This window comes from Mustela lutreola, chromosome X, assembly GCF_030435805.1.
Source record: "Mustela lutreola isolate mMusLut2 chromosome X, mMusLut2.pri, whole genome shotgun sequence".
NCBI lineage: Eukaryota > Metazoa > Chordata > Mammalia > Carnivora > Mustelidae > Mustela > Mustela lutreola.
This window is the reverse complement of record NC_081308.1, coordinates 112,770,118-112,788,559: the sequence shown is the minus strand read 5'-3', so window position 1 is coordinate 112,788,559 and position 18,442 is coordinate 112,770,118. Positions and strand designations below refer to the sequence as shown.

The following is an 18,442-nucleotide window of genomic DNA, read 5'->3' as shown; positions in this document are numbered from 1 at the left end:
CTGAATAACCTTCAATAAAGACTTCCAATGAAAACCCGTAAGAAATGTTAATTGAATATATACTTTCTCCCCTCACCCCACCCCCACTGCATAAGCCATGGGAATGAACCAAAACTCTTTGTACCTCATTACCCAACTCCTAATCTGCAGGGGGAGGGAAGGCTTTCCACGCTCTAGTCCCAACAATATAAATAAATAAAAGCGGCAAGAAACTTCTGAGCCCTGGGTGGCGAATAAAAACATCTCTGTACTTGCCGTGCCCCTCTGGCCTGCATGAAGACATAGCTAAAATGCAACAAGATCAGAGCAACCCAGAAATGCCTAGAAGGATCTTTCATTCACTCATTCATTCATTCATTTGACACACAGAGATCACAAGTAGGCAGAGAGGCAGGCAGAGAGAGAGGAGGAAGCAGGCTTCCTGCTGAGCAGAGAGCCTGATGCAGGGCTTGATCCCAGGACCCTGAGATCATGACCTGAGCTGAAGGCAGAGGCTTTAATGCACTGAGCCACTCAGGTGCCCTGAGATGCTCTTTCCTGATAAGTAAAAACCTTCATCATATCACAACCAAATCTCTTTCAGGCATCAGGCACTGTCAAACAGCAATATAGCCAGGACTCAGTTTTCAAACTGTCTCCTCATATTAACCCTTTAGTTCAATGTATGAGTTTTCTATAAAACAAATATATAGCAATATATAACAAATCACCACAAACCTATTGCTTAAAACATCATGAATGTGAGGATTGGGGGAGGGCAGGGAGGGAAAAAAAATGAAACAAGACGGGATCGGGAGGGAGACAAACCATAAGAGACTCTATCTGACAAAATAAACTGAGGGTTGCTGGGGGGAGGGGGATGGGAGAAGGGGGGTGGGGTTATGGACATTGGGGAGGGTATGTGCTATGGTGAGTGCTGTGAAGTGCGTAAGCCTGATGATTCACAGACCTGTACTCCTGGGGCAAATAATACATTATATGTTAATAAAAATAATTAATAAAGTATAAAAAATGAATTTATTATCTTACAGTTCTCAAGGTCAGAAGTCCAAAATCAGTTTCACATCAAAGCATCACAGTGGAGGCGCCTAGACGGCTCAGTCAGTTAAGCATCTACCTTCAGCTCAGGTCATGATCCCCAGGGTCCTGGGATGGAGCCCCGCATCAGTCTCCCTGCTCAGTGGGGAATCTGTTCCTTCCTCTCCCTCTGCCCCTACCCCCCTCATGCTTGCTCTCTCTCTCAAATAAATAAAATCTTTAAAGAAGAAAGATAATAAAGTGCTAAATGAAAGAGGCACTAGCAAGAACAGAAAGCAGGAGTGGGAAGATAAATGGAGAGGTATATGTGAGTCCAGAGTCCTAGATTTCATTGGGCTTAGGGTAAAAATTAATCCTCATTTTCCACAATCACTGGACTTTGCTGACCAATAAAGAGGGAAGGGTCTTCTGCTTAAGTTCAGCTCAAGCCCCAGTGGAGAAACCCAAAGCATAGACTTGTCAGCTTGAAGGCCAGAGGTCATAAGATGGGCAAAGGCACAGAGGCACAAACTTGCAAGAAAAGGGGACAACGTGTAGTCTCTATGGATGATAAGAACCAAGACAAATTCTTGGTGGCTGTTCCACACAGGCTTCTGACCTGTTTTCAACACCTGCTGCTTATGAACTGTGCAGCCTTGGACAAATAAGTCACCCTCTGCATGACTTGGTTTTCCCATCTGTAAAATCAAGGTATTACTAGTACCTACCTTACAGAAGTTTTGTGAGGATAAAAGGAGAATACATTGTATATTTGGGACAGACTCAGTATTTAAAGGCCCCATAAGGGGTGCCTGGATGGCACAGTCAGTTGAGCATCCAATTCACTCTTGATTTCAGCTCCAGACATGATCTCAGGGTCGTGGCATCGAGCCGTGCAGCCGGCTCTGTGCTGAGAGCAGAGCCTGTTTGTCTCTCTCCCTTTGCTTTCCCCCCTGCTCCCTCTTGTAGATAAATAAATAAAATATTAAAAAAGATAAAGGCCCCATAAATGTTAGCTGGTATCACTGCTATAAGGAGGCTCAGAAGTCCGAGAAATCTAAGGCTGTTTCCTCAAAGTGTCTCCCATTCTAAGAAGAGACTAAAGCCTCAAATACTGATTTTCCCACCCTGTTTTACCATACCATTTCTCCCAATCTGCGCATACACACACACACACACACACACACACACACACACACACACACACCTCATTCTACAGCTATAGCACAGGCAAGTAACAATATGAGCAAAAGCAAATACATAACTACATATATTCGTAGATAAAAGGTATGTGTGTGCCACATACATTTTTGTGCGGTCTGCAAAGGGCCTTGGCAAAGTGGTTCCTGAGCTGGAATGGGGAGGAGGTTGAGGAGGTTTTTTTTTTCCTTTTGAAATTATATAAATAGGTACTCGCTGTGAAAATATATAACAAGTCAGAAGTATTCAAAGTAAATGTGACAGTCACTCTCTGAACATCACCCCCAACCCCTGTCCCCTCCTCAGTTATTCCCTCTCTGTTAACGTGCATTGATTCTGATTTCTATGCATTTTTTCACACACACAAAACTGGGGTGTGGGGTTTTATTTTCATAGGTAGGTCCAGATTCTACATACTGATGTGTGACTTGATTTTCAATCAACAATATGCTTTGGAGGTCTGTGTTAGGACACATAAGTCTATCCTATTCTTTTCATACCACTGCATAATATCTAATAGCAATGGAGGTCCAGTCTGGTCATTCATGAAGAGATATTAAATGTCACTGCTGCCTTTGTCCTTGGGCTAGATGCAGCTAAACCATAGAGGCAAATGGCTGGTCTACGCACAACAAGGAATCAGGTTTGACTTGTTTTGGATATCTTCCTAGAGCTCCTCTCCCAGAGGCCCAGCTCTGAAGGCGGCCTCTCCTGAAGCCTGGTTCCTCCTCCACTGCCACTCCAGGTGAAGGTTCTGGTTCTCGGTCCCATGCCCTCAGGGTGGATGAAGCACCCCGCTGCACCCTTGGTGAAAGCCCACTATAACTCACTATGACCATTTAACTCATTGGTTATGGGATAGTTTGACCAGAGAATAAGCCCTCTCATCCTTCCCCTTCCTCCCCTTTGTCAACCCCAGCGTGTTTACCTTGTCAGTGCTCCACTCTGGAGACTCTGAGAACCCTCAGCCTCAGGACCATGAGGACTGACCACCGAGCTTCCCGGAAGGAACCATGTTCTCTGTGGTGTTGATCCCCTGGCATGGGCACAGCCATAGGACAGATAGCTGAGTCCATGTGGTAGTGTGAGAAAAGGGACAGAAAAGCTCAAGGAGGACACAGAGGTGGGGAAAGCTAAGGGGCTAAGGGGGGTAGGGATTCCCAGGGGCCCCTTCAAAAACAGGTGGCATAGGGACTGAAAGCCAGCTCAATGGGAATAACAACATTTTGCAGATGTTTTGCACCACCACGAGAATTCCCTCTATTGCCCTCCGGACAGGTGAGCATTCAGGCTCTGCTTGCATCCTTCCAATGGCAGGGAGTTCACTATTCTCCAAAGCTGCTGAGATTAGTTTAAATCAGCTTGTGGGTGCCTGAGAGGACAAGACAGAAAACAAGAGAGTGTTGACAGCTAAAACAAATAAATGTCTAGGACATGAGCAAAGGAAGAACATCTTTCAGGGATGGATAGAGAAGACATGAACAGCAGAGAAGACTGGTGTGGTAGGCAGAAAAATGCTCCCCCAAATAGGTACATATCCTAATCCCCAGAACCTGTGAATATTTTTTACCTTACCTAGCAAAAGTCACTTTGCAAATGTGACTGAGATAAGGATCTTGACACGTGGAGGATATCATGGATTATCTAGGTAGACTCGATACAATTACAAGGTTCCTTAAAAGAGGGAGGCAGGAGGATCAGAGGAGATGTGACTATGGAAACAGAGGTTGGAGTGATGTGCCATAGGCCAAGGCATGCAGGCAGCCTCTAAAAGCAGAAAAAGACAAGGCAAGGAAACTATTTTCCCCTGGAGCCTCCCAAAGGAATCCAGCCGTGCCAGCACCTTGATTTGAGCCCTGTAAGCCCTGTTTCAGACTTCTGACCTCAAGAATGGTAAGATAGTATATTTATGTGGTTTAAGCCACTAAGTTTGTGACAGTGAAGCAGAATAATTAACTCATGTAACCAGGCACTTGAAAGTAGGAGGGAGGAAAGGACAAGTTGAATGTGTACACAGATCACCTGGGGATCTTGCTCCAAGGCAGACTCTGCTTCTGTAGGTCTTGGGCAGGGCCTAGGATTCTGCATTTCTCCAAGCTCACAGGTCATACCAGTGCTCCTGATCTGAAACACACTTTGATTAGCAAGAGACTAGAAGACACTCCATAAAGATACGTGTGTAACATTTTACAGTTCATGAAGCCTTTTAATATCCATTATACTTCAGGGGTACCAGGCTGGCTCAGTCCGTGGAGCGTGGGACTCTTGGTCTCAGGGTTGTGAGTTCAACCCCATGTTGAGTATCAAGATTAGTTACAACTTATCCATCTTACCTCCTATTTTCATCCCTGCAATGCTATGACATCGGAATTATTGTCCCCATGTTACCACATAAGGAAGCCAGTGCTAAGTCAGAGAGGTGAAGTCATTTGTCCAAGCAAAGTCAGAGATAGTGCTGGGCTGGCCCCCAGATTTCCTGACTGCAGCCACCTGTGCTTCTACCATTGAACAGCAGTTCTCATCACTGGCTGAATATTAGAATCACATGAGGAGATTTCTAAACTCCAGATGCATAGGTCACACCCCAAACTAATGATATCAGAAGCTCTTGGTATATGACCCAAACATCCATATTTTCAGAATCCCCAAGTAATTCCACAGCACAGCTAAGATTAAGAACCATTTCCCTAGAGCCGTCATTCTCAAATGGGGTCCCCGAATCAGCATCAACATCACCTGGGAGCTTGTTAGAAATGCAGATTCTTAAACTGGGAGCAAGACGGCAGAGGAGTAGGAGACCTAAATTTCATCTGGTCCCAGGAATTCAGCTTGATAGTTATCAAAGCATCCTGAACACTTACAAACTCAACAGGAGATCAAAGAAAATAGCAATTCTAGGAACAGAAAAGCGACCACTTTCTGGAAAGTAGGACATGCGGAGAAGTGAACCCAAGGTAATATATGGGAAGATAGACAGTGGGGAGAAGGAGCCTCCATCAGCGGGCTTCTGGCAAGTGAGAGAGCAGCAGAGCACAAAATCAGAACTTTTAGAAGTTTGGTCCACAGAGGGACATCACTCCAGTGGCTAAGTGGGCGGCGGAACCCCCACTAGGATAGTGTGGTCTCAGGACCCTCAGTGACACAGGAAGACCGGGGGTGCCTGAGTGTGGCAGAGCTCCGAAGTGTCAGAGCAGGAAAGCTGCCTGCAAAGACAGAGTTGAGGAGTGCACTCTCAGCTCAGGGTTGCCATAAACTGAGATCCATGGTACAGTTGGGCCACAATTCTTCAAAGTAGTGGATCCTACGAGCCTCCCCTTCCTCTACTGGGAGGAGTGACATGGGAGTATGCTGCAGGAATCTGCTGGGTTTGGAGACTCCAAATAGGTCCATGTGCCAGAGATAGAAATGTTCAGTCACAGGCTGGGTGAACACAGAGTACGGCCAGAGACCATAGAGATGGGAGTGATTGACTGCTTTTTTCTGAGGGTACACTAAGGGGTGCGACCCCCATTTCTCAGCTCCTCCAGGGCCAGATATTGGGAGGCTGCCATTTTCATTCTTATCCTCCAAAGCTGTACAGAAAGCTTTCAGGGAACAAAAGCTACTAAGAGCAAACCCAAGCAGATTACTTAGCCTGGACCCTGGCAAGGGCAGTGCAATTCCTCCTCAGGCAAAGACATTTCAGAATTACTACAACAGGCCCCCTTCCCCAGAAGATCAGCAAGAACATCAAGCCAAGACCAAGTTTACCGATCAATGAGAACTGCAAAATTCCAGTGCTACGGGAATAAAACACATAGAATTCATGGCTTATTCCCAATGATTCTTTGGTCTTTCAAAGTTAATTTTTAAAATTTTCCTTCTTTTTTTCTTTTTTTGATTTTTTTCTTCTTTCCTTTTTCAACCAACATCTTATCTTCTCAATACCTTTTTAAAAATCTTTTTTAATTTTCATTTTTACAGTCATAGTCTATCCCTTCATTGTATTTAACCCTATTTTTTGTACATATGTAAGTATTCCTTTCTTTAAAATTTTGGGATACAGTTTCTTCTAACAGACCAAAATATACCTTAAATCTAATGATCTAGTGTATGGCTTATTTCTTTTGTTTGTTTCTTTTAATTTTTTTCTTTCTTTTCAGCCAACTTCTTATCAACTCCTTTTTTTTTAAGATTTTGTTTATTTATTTGACAGACAGAGATCACAAGCAGGCAGAGAGACAGGCAGAGAGAGAGGAGGAAGCAGGCTCCCTGCTGAGCAGAGAGCCCAATGCAGGGCTCAATCCCAGGACCCTGAGATCATGACCTGAGTCAAAGGCAGAGAGAGGCTTTAACCTGCTGAGCCACCCAGGTGCCCCATCAGTTCCTTTTATAAAATCTTTTTAAGTTTCTATCTTTATAGTCATATTCTATCCCATTTACCTTTATGTGTGTGTGTGTGTGTGTGTGTGTGTGTGTGTGTGTGTTTCTTTCTTTAAAATTTTGGGAGGCAGTTTCTTCTAACAGACCAAAATAACACCCAAAATCTAATGTGTGGCTCTGTTCTATTCACCAGCCTGATCATATTCTTTTTTTTTTTTCTTTCTTTTCTTCCTGGTTTAAGGTCTCTTCTGATTTGTTTAGTGTCTATTTTTCTGGGGTCATTGTTACACTTTTAGCATTTTGTCCTCTCATTCATCTATTCTTCTCTGGACAAAATGACAAAATGAAAAAAAAAAAAAACTCACCTCAAAAAAAAAGAACAAAAGACAGTACTGACCGCCAGGGACCTAATCAATATGGACATTAGTAAGATGTTGGAACTAGAGTTCAGAATGCTGATTATAAAGATACTAGCTGGGCTTGAAAAACGCATAGAGGATACTCAAGAATCCCTTTATGGAAAAATAAAAGAACTTAAATCTAACCAAGTCAAAATCAAAAAGGCTATTAATGAGGTGCAATAAAAAATGGAGGCTCTAATTGCTAGGACAAATAAGGTAGAAGAGAGAATTAGTGATACAGAAGACCAAATGATGGCGAATAAAGAAGCTGAGAAAAAGAGAGGTAAACAACTATTGGATTGTGAAGGGAGAATTCAAGAGATAAGTGATACCATAAAATGAAACAAAATTAGAATAATTGGGATCCCAGAAGAAGAAGAAAAAGGAGAGAGAGAGGCAGAAGGTATATTGGAACAAATTATAGCAGAGAACTTGCCTAATTTGGGGAAGGAAACAGGCATCAAGATCCTGGAGGCACAGAGAACCACCCTCAAAATAAAAAGAGGTCAACACCCATCATCTAATAGTAAAACTTAGAAGTCTCAGAGACAAAGAGAAAATCCTGAAAGCAGCTCGGGACAAGAGGTTTGTAACCTACAACAGTACAAACTTTAGATTGGCAGCAGACCTATTCATAAAGACCTGGTAGGCCAGAAAGGACTGGCATGGTATATTCAGAGTACTAAATGAGAAAATATGCAGCCAAGAATACTATATCATCTAGGCTATCACTGAAAATAGAAGGAGAGATAAAATAAAAAACTTCCGGGACAATTCAGTAAAGTGTCAGGATATAAAATCAATGCACAGAAATCAGTTGCATTTCTCTACACCAACAGCAAGACAGAAGAAAGGGAAATTAAGGAGTCAATCCCATTTACAATTGCACCCAAAACCATAAGATACCTAGGAATAAACCTAACCAAAGAGACACAGAATCTATACTCAGAAAACTACAAAGTACTCATGAAAGAAATTGAGGAAGACACAAAGAAATGGAAAAATGTTCCATGCTTCTGGATTGGAAGAATAAATATTGTGAAAATGTCTATGCTACCTAAAGCAATCTACACATTTAATGCAATTCCTATCAAAGTACCAACCATCTTTTTCAAAAAAATGGAACAAATAATTCTAAAATTTATATGGAACCTGAAAAGACCTCGAATAGCTAAAGGGATATTGAAAAAGAAAGCCAACGTTGGTGGCATCACAATCCCGGACTTCAAGCTCTATTACAAAGCTGTCATCATCAAGACAGCATGGTACTGGCACAAAAACAGACCCATAGACCAATGGAACAGAATAGAGAGCCCAGAAATAGACTCTCAACTCTATGGTCAACTAATCTTCGACAAAGCAGGAAAGAATGTCCAATGGAAAAAAGACAGCCTCTTCAATAAATGGTGCTGGGAAAATTGGACAGCCACATGCAGAAAAATGAAATTGGACCATTTCCTTACACCACACACGAAAATAGACTCAAAATGGATGAAGGACCTCAATGTGCGAAAGGAATCCATCAAAATCCTTGAGGAGAACACAGGCAGCAACCTCTTCGACCTCAGCCGCAGCAACATCTTCCTAGGAGCAACGCAAAAGGCAAGGGAAGCAAGGGCAAAAATGAACTATTGGGATTTCATCAAGATCAAAAGCTTTTGCACATCAAAGGAAACAGTTAACAAAATCAAAAGACAACTGACAGAATGGGAGAAGATATTTGCAAACGACATATCAGATAAAGGACTAGTGTCCAGAATCTATAAAGAACTTAGCAAACTCAACACCCAAAGAACAAATAACCCAATCAAGAAATGGGCAGAGGACATGAACAGACATTTCTGCAAAGAAGACATCCAGATGGCCAACAGACACATGAAAAAGTGCTCCATATCACTCAGCATCAGGGAAATACAAATCAAAACCACAATGCGATATCACCTCACACCAGTCAGAATGGCTAAAATCAACAAGTCAGGAAATGACAGATGCTGGCGAGGATGCGGAGAAAGGGGAACCCTCCTACACTGTTGGTGGGAATGCAAGCTGGTGCAACCTCTCTGGAAAACAGCATGGAGGTTCCTCAAAATGTTGAAAATAGAACTGCCCTATGACCCAGCAATTGCACTATTGGGTATTTACCCTAAAGATACAAACGTAGTGATCCAAAGGGGCACGTGTACTCGAATGTTTATAGCAGCAATGTCCACAATAGCCAAACTATGGAAAGAACCTAGATGTCCATCAACAGATGAATGGATCAAGAAGATGTGGTATATATACACAATGGAATACTATGCAGCCATCAAAAGAAATGAAATCTTGCCATTTGCGACAACATGGATGGAACTAGAGCGTATCATGCTTAGCGAAATAAGTCAGGTGGAGAAAGACAACTATCATATGATCTCCCTGATATGAGGAAGTGGTGTTGCAACATGGGGGCTTAAGTGGGTACGAGAAGAATAAATGAAAGAAGATGGGATTGGGAGGGAGACAAACCATAAGTGACTCTTAATCTCACAAAACAAACTGAGGGTTGCTGGGGGGAGGGGGTTTGGGAGAAGGGGGTGGTATTATGGACATTGGGGAGGGTATGTGCTTTGGTGAGTGCTGTGAAGTGTGTAAACCTGGTGATTCACAGACCTGTACCCCTGGGGATAAAAATATATGTTTATAAAAAATAAAAAATTATATTAAAAAAAAAAAACTTCCGGGACAAACAAAAACTAAAAGAATTCATAAACAGCAAACCAGCCCTACAGGAAATTTTGAAAGGGGTCCTCCAAGCAAAGAGAGAGCCTACAAGGACATAGACCAGAAAGGAACAAGACAATATATAGGAACAGTCACCTTACAGACAATACAAAGGCACTAAATTCATATCTTTCAATAGTTATCCTGAATGTAAATGGGCTAAATGCCCCAATCAAAAGACACAGGGTATCAGAGTGGATAAAAAAAAACAAGACCCACCAATATACTGTCTGCCAGACACTCATTTTAGATCCAAAGACACCTCTAGATTTAAAATGAGGGGATGGAAAACAATTTACCATGCTAACGTACATCAAAAGAAAGCTGGAGTGGCAATCCTTATACCAGACAAGTTAGATTTTAAGCCAAAGACTATAATAAGAAATGAGGAAGGACACTATATCATACTTAAAGGGTCTATCCAACAAGAAGATCTAACAATTTTAAATATCTATGCCCCTAACATGGAAGCAGCCAATTATATAAACCAGTTAATAACAAAATCAAAGAAACACATCAACAATAATACAATAATAGTAGAGGACATTAACTCCCCCCTCACTGAAATGGACGGATCATCCAAGCAAAAGATCAACAAGGAAATAAAAGCCTTAAATGACACAGTGGACAAGATGGACATCACAGATATATTCAGAACATTCCATCCCAAAGGAACAGAATACACATTCTTCTCTAGTGCACATGGAACATTCTCCAGAATAGATCACATCCTGGGTCACAAATCAGGTTTCAAATCAGGTACCAAAAGATTGGGATCATTCCCTGCATATTTTTGGATCACAGTGTTTTGAAACTAGAACTCAATCACAAGAGGAAAATTGGAAAGAACTCAAATTTAGGAGGCTAAAGAGAATCCTACTAAAGAATGAATGGGTCAACCAGGAAATTAAGGAAGAATTAAAATTCATGGAAACAAATTAAAACACAACTGTATCCCTAGACATATTGCCAAAGGCAAGGGAAGCAAGGACAAAAATGAACTCTTGGGACTTCATCAAGATCAAAAGTTGCACAGCAAGGAAACAGCCAACAAAACCAAAAGACAACCAAGAGAATGGGAGAAGATATTTGCAAATGATGTATTAGATAAAAGGCTAGTATACAAAGTCTATAAAGAACTTATCAAACTCAACACCCAAAGAACAAACAATCCCATCAAGAAATGAGCAGAAGACATGAACAGACATTTCTGCAAAGAAGACATCCAAATGTCCAACAGACACATGAAAAAATGCTCAATATTACTCAGCATCAGAAAATTACAAATCAAAACCACAATGAGATACCACCTCACTTGAGTCAGAATGGCTAAAATGAACCAGTCAGAAAATGACAGATATTGATGAGGATGTGGAGAAAGGGGAACTCTCCTACACTGTTGGGGGTAATGCAAGCTGGTGCAGCCACTCTGGAAAACAGTAGGGAGGTTCCTCAAAAAGTTGAAAATAGAGCAGTCTTACGACCTAGAAATTGTACCACTGGGTATTTACCCCAACAATACAAATGTAGTGGCCCAAAGGGAGAAGGGCATCCCGATGTTTATAGCAGCAATGTCCATAAGAGCCAAACAATGGAAAGAGTCTAGATATCCATCAACAGATGAATGGATAAAGAAGATTTGATATATATATACACAATAGAATATTATGCAGCCATCAAAAAATTGAAATCTTGCCATTTGCAACAACATGGATGGAATTAGAGGGTATTACGCTGAGTGAAATAAGTCAATCAGAGAAAGACAATTATTATATGATCTCACTGATATGAGGAATCTGAGAAACAAGACAGAGGATCATAGGGGAAGGAAGGGAAAAATGAAACAAGATGATACCAGAGAGGGAAACAAACCCTAAGAGAATCTTAATTTCAAGAAACGAACTGAGGGTTGCTGGAGGGGTTGGGGGGTGGGAGGGTGCTATGGTGAGCACTGTGAATTGTGTAAGACTGATGAATCACAGACCTGTGCCCCTGAAACAAATAATACATTATATGTTAATTTTAAAAAGAAATCCAGATTCTCAGGCCCACCCGAGCCATAAATAATCCAAAACTCTACATGAGGCCCAAGAATGTGGGCACAGACGTGCACATCCCCCCTCATGGGATTCTGACACACTCTCCAGTTTGAGCATGGGCTTCAAAAGGACCATCTTGCGTCCATTCATAGACTCAAGTGCTAAAGAAACAAGAGCACAACCTTCAATCCAAGCATAATTTCAGGCCAGGTACCAAGCAACTAAAGTCAGCTTCCAAACGGGGTGGGGGGGGCGGTGGCAGGCTACCAAAGAATAACTGTTCTCAGACTTGCAGCTGGGATACTGAGCCCCCATGCCATGGCCCTTCTGCTCCTTTGTAGATGAGACATCTGTCAGAGGCCCTCTCAGACTGTCAAAACATCCTGGAATATAATATTTGCCTCCAACTCTGTACCTTGCTCTCCACTCCCTCACTTAAAACACTAACCTTTCCCATTTGTGCTCTCACCTGAACAGAGTAAATACACTTCAAACCACTCTTCTCCCCACCCCTCTCTTCTTGGTATCCAAGAGTGGCAGGCAAAAGGTTAGTTCTAATGTACCCGAACAAATGGATATACAACCTAAAATAGGAGTGACCGACACAGCACCCGGCCTAAGCACATCTCACTAGCTTCAGCAACACTGCCACCCTGCAGCCTAACGCTATCCACAATGCAAAATGGAAAATTCCACAACCAAACATGAGAAAAGACGCTTTCCAGAATGCAGCCCACCTCTTCTTCTCATGTCTCAGACACTGGGTGTACAGGATCAAGAAGGGCAAGGCTGGCAGCCACTACTTGTGATCAGAGACATGTCTTCAATGAGTATACACAACATACAGCAGCCTTTTTTAAATAAGATTTTATTTATTTATTTGTCAGTGAGAGTAAGAGCACACAAGCAGGGGCAGTGGCAGGCGGAGGGAGAAGCAGGCTCCGCAATGAGCGGGAACCCATCCCGGGACTCTGGGATCATGACCCAAGCCAAAGCCAGATGTTTAATTGAATGAGCCACCCAGGCATCCCCGGAGAGCAGCTTTAGACAGGGAGCGGGATCTATTCTAAACTGAATAACGTATGGTAACTAACATAATAAAAAAATAATAAACTGAATAACAAACTATTAGCAATTCTCTCCTTTTGTTTTCCTGCCCTCCTGAATCAGTTGAGTTCTGAGGGATGAGAAAGAGGGGAACAGCACACGCTATTTGAGAGAATTAGAATCCGGGGTGTTAGGAAACAAAAGATTAAAACAAACAGACAAACAAACAAACAGCTTAAATGTGTGGTAACTCCCCTGAAAGCATGCTGGGCCCTGAAATTGCCTGCCTGCCCTCACTTCCCACTTCAGCTGCTTATGGCCATCCTGCTTGATTGAAAGCAGTAATAGTAGTGGCTGAGAATTCGTTATTAAGTAAATGCTTCATTAAGCCGAGATTAGCTGTTAAGCTGGTCCTTGAGGCTTGGGAAATGAAGAAGTGCAAGTTTAATATCAAACTATGGAGAAAGAACAAGTGTGCTTAGAGTCAAGCATATCTTCTGCCAGACAGGAGACCTGATGAGTGACCCAGTCCCTCCAAAAAAGTCCTTGAAGCATCAACAAAGGGAGAGAGCCTGGGGAGACAGTATGCACCAGGTACTTGGGAGTTGTCTAGTAACTCGGGTGTCGGAGGGGGAGGGACTAGCTCAGGGTCCAGGGGGAGGTCCGCACTGGGATTGTTGCCTTCAGACAGCGGGAGAGGCAAGAGGCTGAGGACTGAAAGAGAGAGATTCGCAGGGACTGGCAGGATCTCACAGATGGCAAGCTGCCAGCGCGGACGGCCAGTGGCAGCCAGGGCTTAGCTGTGGCTCTGAACAACGCTCTTCCTCCTCCAGCCCGTGAGAACTGGAGCTGGAGAGACAGCATGCCCCGGTAAGTGGAAATCCTGCCACTTGAAGACATGGAGTCATCTTTGCCATTTGGAGTGATCCTTGCTGTGCTCGCCTCCCTCATTATTGCTGTCAATGTGCTAGTGGCCGCAGCCGTACTGTTGCTGATCCACAAGAATGATGGTGTCGGTCTCTGCTTCACCTTGAATCTGGCGGTGGCTGACACCTTGCTTGGTGTGGCCATCTCTGGCCTAGTCACAGACCAGCTCTCCAGCCCAGCTCAGCCCACACAGAAGACCCTGTGCAGCCTTCGGATGGCATTTGTTACTTCTTCCGCCGCTGCCTCTGTCCTCACGGTCATGCTGATTGCCTTAGACCGGTACCTTGCCATCAAGCAGCCCCTCCGCTACTTCCAGATCATGAATGGGTTCGTGGCTGGGGCCTGCCTTGCCGGGCTGTGGTTGGTGTCTTGCTTCATTGGCTTCCTCCCACTGGGAGTCCTCACATTCCGGCAGACTACCTACCACGGTACCTGCAGCTTCTTCGCTGTGTTTCACCCACGCTTTGTGCTGACCCTCTCCTGCGTTGGCTTCTTCCCAGCCCTGCTCCTCTTTGTCTTCTTCTACTGTGACATGCTCAAGATTGCCTCCATGCACAGCCAGCAGATCCGAAAGATGGAACACGCAGGAGCCATGACCGGGGCATACCGGCCTCCACGGAATCCCAGCGACTTCAAAGCTGTCCGCACTGTGGCTGTTCTCATTGGGAGCTTCACTCTGTCCTGGACCCCCTTCCTTATCACTGGCATTGTGCAGGTGGCCTGCCAGAAGTGCTACCTCTACCTGGTGCTAGAACGGTACCTGTGGCTGCTCGGTGTGGGCAACTCCCTACTCAACCCACTCATCTATGCCTATTGGCAGAAGGAGGTGCGACAGCAGCTCTACCAGATGGCCCTGGGAGTGAAGAAGGGGCTCGCCTCGTGTCTCCTTTTTCTCTCAGCCAGATATGGTGGTCCGAAGGGGCCCAGGGAAAATTCCTATCCTATTGCCATTATCTCCCACTCAGATCTCGATGGCTAAGATGGTAAGGGCAGGGAATTTCCTAAGTGCCTGCTCCCTCGCCTCTCTGCACCCCAGCTAGGAAATCAGATGGAGCTAGGGGAATGAGAGTACTTGCTTCAGGCCGCTGACCACCCCTCACCCCAGACTGAGAGGAACTAAGGTAGGGTGCTGACTCTTTTCTGTAATCCATTTCCTCATCTGCAAATCTCTATTCCTCCCAATCTTTCTTTTGCAATGACTCTGTTTCTCCTGTACGGGTATACTTACGTAAAGAAATGTACTACTGAAATGATGTTAAAAAATCAAATCCTAGTTTTGAATGCACTAGAGAAGCACTATCCTATAGAAATATCATGCAAGTCATATAATTTTAAATGTTCAAGTAACTATATGTTAAAAAGGTAAAGAAAAAAACTAGGCAAAATTTATGTTAATGTTTCATTTAACCCAATGTATCTAAAATATTTCAATATGTAATTGATATAAAATTACTACACTGTGTTTTTCATGCTAAATCTCTGAATCTGATGTGTATTTTACCTTTACAGAACATCTCCAAGCAAACTAGTCTGATTTCTAAAGCTCAGTAGTGACAGGGCTAGTAGCTACACCATAGCGGATAGCACTGTCCTAGAGAAACAAGGTGGTTACTATAGTGACTGATTATAATAAAGTGAGAAGTCCTGCCCTCCCTGATGTGAATCAGACTTTTTAGGTGGTAAGTTTGCCTAAAATGTAGGAACCTGAATTAGAATCTACAGGCACTCTTCTTTTACAATTCATGGTGCTCAAAACATTGTTTCTTCGGAAATAGCCAATCTTGTGGTTATTTCTGCTACTACCCCCCCAATGCACCACTTTTGTAACTGTGGTACCCCTTCCCCTCAGTTGGCTTCTTACTTGCTGATAACAATACTGAACCACCAATTCTGAGATACTCAAAGGGAAGAAAGAGGCAAAAGGGGTCAGGATGAAGAAAGGCACTGCTAAGCTCTCCACAGCTCGGACTCAATTTTTCCCTCTGAGCTTGACCTTCTTAAATCCTCATTTTCTAAGAAACTCAGTGGCATAGGAGGATGCCTCCAACATATCCCAGGAGACCAGCTGAGGAAGCAGTGTCTCCTCCTGCTTTCTGTGGGTATAGAAAATGACTGTTGGCAGCCAGAAATTATGTCCAGGCTCCCTCTGGGCAACCCCAGCAGCAGCAATTCAAGAGCAGAGTAGGGAAGAAACCTGGGAAATATCGTCAGTCTCCCTGAGCTTCCCTGTAACCCCTTCTTAATCTCCTGGTCTCCATGTAGATTCCTAGAAAGTTTGCCTCTTAAGGCCCTCAACTAGATTATCTCCTAGAAAGCTGCTGAGTGGACAACCGAAGACAAGAAGAAACCAAGAGAGAATGGATTAAATCTGTCTGGGATTTGGTGCCAAAATAACCTTGGAAGGTTAACCCCTTGATATGTCTAAACTGATGGCCTGAGGAGGCATTTGAAATCAGTGTGTACAGGTCAATGTCAAGAGGCCCAAGAAATTCATTTTTCATTTAAATCTGAAACTATAATGTTCGGAACGAGCACAAAATCTGGCCATCCTCCTCTCCGCAGGATGGCACCACACCATGATGTCTTGCACTTGGGTTTTAATTCCCCTTCAGTCTTGGATTAACTCCCACCTGGCTTCCCTCAGTTGTTTGGAGGTTAATGATCCTTCCTTTCCATTTCCATATTCCGGAAAATTCCCTTCTATTTTCACCCTCTGTCTTCAGCACAAATGGCCGGTTGCTCGCTGACCTATTCTAATACACACCAACTCTCCTTTGGTAGATTTTTTTTTTGCAGTTGCTCTGTTTACCACTCCAGCCCAGAGGAGGATCATATGTGCCTTCACCACAGCAGGCTTTATGCTCCTACAACTGAAGAACTTTTTGGCTTTCAAGTGGCTGATGGACTCCAATGCACTCTGAAGTGCTGAGCACCCAGAAAATGTCATTTATGCCAGCAATAAGGCACTCTCTTGGGTTGGGTTAGGAGTTACTGGGAACTATGTAAAACACAAATAGCAACTGGGTTTGGGGACAAGATGGGAAGCTGGCTTCCTCCTTACTGGTGGTTCAAAGCTTAATTTCCTAGCCTTGCTGCAAAAGACTGATCTTGCCAAGGTAACACAAGCAAAGTGGAATGGAAATTAGTTACAGGAGAAAGGCAGGAACTGAGGGGAAGCTAGATGACTGCTATGTTGTTAGGTTCAGTGTAAGAAACCGTCCCTGGGAGGTAATATGCTGAGTAGAAAACTCACAGGCTTTAAAGTCCAATAGACCAGTGTTGAAATTATGATTCAGTTGTTTAAACTGTCAAAGTTACAGTTTCCTCATTTGCAAAACCGGGGTAATAATGCCTACCTTATATGATTTTAGAAAGGATTAGCTTGGATAATGTATGGGAAAATGCCTAAACTACAGCAGATAGTTAATACTTAGAGAATATTCTCTTCCTCATCCTTAAAAATCCTGAAGAATAAAAAAAAACCTGGAGAATAAAATATTCAGCTGACCAATTTAGGGAGTCTGTCCTATCTATAGATATTATGGTCTCCAGGACAAGGACACTTGGGCTCCAAACTGAATTCCTTAACCCCTGAATGTTTTTGATAATGAGTGATGAAAGAGGACTTAGGTTGAAAAGACAAATAGCAAATTTAATACCTGAGCAGGATCAAGAAACAGCAGATACAAACAAGGCACTATTATCACACACTGGGGTTTAAGAGTAACTCTTATTATGGACACAGTATTTAATAAGCCACCAAGAGCAGAGATACAGAATGCTATGCAATGCTCTTTGACACAGGCTCCAGCAGAGAGAAAGGAATGTGTTGGGGAGGAAACATTTAGATTTCATTCATGCATTTGATATTGTCTCCTGGTGGACTTGGAAAGAAACCAGATCCTGTTTAGCAATTTGATCAAAATAGCCAAAAGATATTACAACCTTGAAGGACAGAATATAGGTCAATCAGTCTCATTTATAATTACCATAAAGAGCTTGTGAATTGGTTATAAAAACTGTGATATGACTAAGTTTTCTACTACTTCCCTGGATAGCTGACATTATGCACAGCACACCTGTTTCAGAGTACTACTCTCAAGAACATAAGAACACACAACCCTCTGTTCAGGGGCATTTTGAGTGGTCTCACAAGAGTTATAGGCTGGTTGCCCTGATCTACCAAATGCTCCCACTTGTCTAAAAAGCCCATCTCTGAGAGTTGGCCTTAGGATATCTTCTCCCCATATGGAAAAGCATTTACTGATTCAAATGGAAAATGAACTCATGACTTTGATTTCATTCACACTTGCTCAGTCAGTGGCCAAACTGAATAGAGACCAATGAAAATAGCAGGCAGGAGATATATTTCAAGGGCACACACAGAATAAGAGGAAACATGGTATTGAGAGCTAGGCAACAAGAGCGACAATGGACCCAAGGCCAGACCACAATTCCATCCGCCATGTGCTTAATTTGTGACTCCTTCAGTACCTCCTATGCCATCCTTCAAACTGGTCTGAAATCTTCTCCTTTTAATTAACAAATCTTCATTTGTTATTTTTACAGTCACATAAACTTGTTAATGTTACCTGCAAGTGTCAATGTTATTCATTCATTCACCTGTCCATCGGTCTACCTATTCCGCAAACATTTTTTAAGAGCTAGGTGCTAAAACTGCCCCAGCTTTGC

General features: G+C 43.1%; 2 protein-coding genes across 3 annotated transcripts in view; one reads left to right on the top strand and one right to left on the bottom strand.

Moving 5' to 3' along the window:
* Positions 1 to 2,183: 2,183 nt before the first annotated feature.
* The window catches only part of SLC25A14 (solute carrier family 25 member 14), a 60,735-nt gene continuing 44,476 nt past the window's right edge, over positions 2,184 to 18,442 (bottom strand). Inside the window, exons 10-12 of one of the 2 annotated variants that reach the window (XR_009349902.1) lie at positions 4,240 to 4,341; positions 3,146 to 3,589; positions 2,223 to 2,433 (exon numbers count right to left, since the gene is read on the bottom strand). Coding sequence is in view for 1 of the 2 variants with exons in the window: in XM_059157530.1 (XP_059013513.1) it covers positions 3,575 to 3,589; positions 4,240 to 4,341 (117 nt within the window). In the remaining variant the exon portion in view is untranslated. Of the gene's footprint in view, positions 3,590 to 4,239; positions 4,342 to 18,442 lie in introns of both variants that reach the window. The other variant, XM_059157530.1, reaches the window with a different exon arrangement.
* GPR119 (G protein-coupled receptor 119) lies at positions 13,722 to 14,729 on the top strand. Its single transcript, XM_059157532.1, has one exon. The coding sequence runs from the start codon at positions 13,722 to 13,724 to the stop codon at positions 14,727 to 14,729; it is 1,008 nt and encodes a 335-aa protein (XP_059013515.1).

Coding starts and splice junctions, on each gene's coding strand:
- GPR119 (XM_059157532.1), top strand. CDS start 13,722: ATGGAGTCATCTTTGCCATTTGGAGTGATCCTTGCTGTGCTCGCCTCC.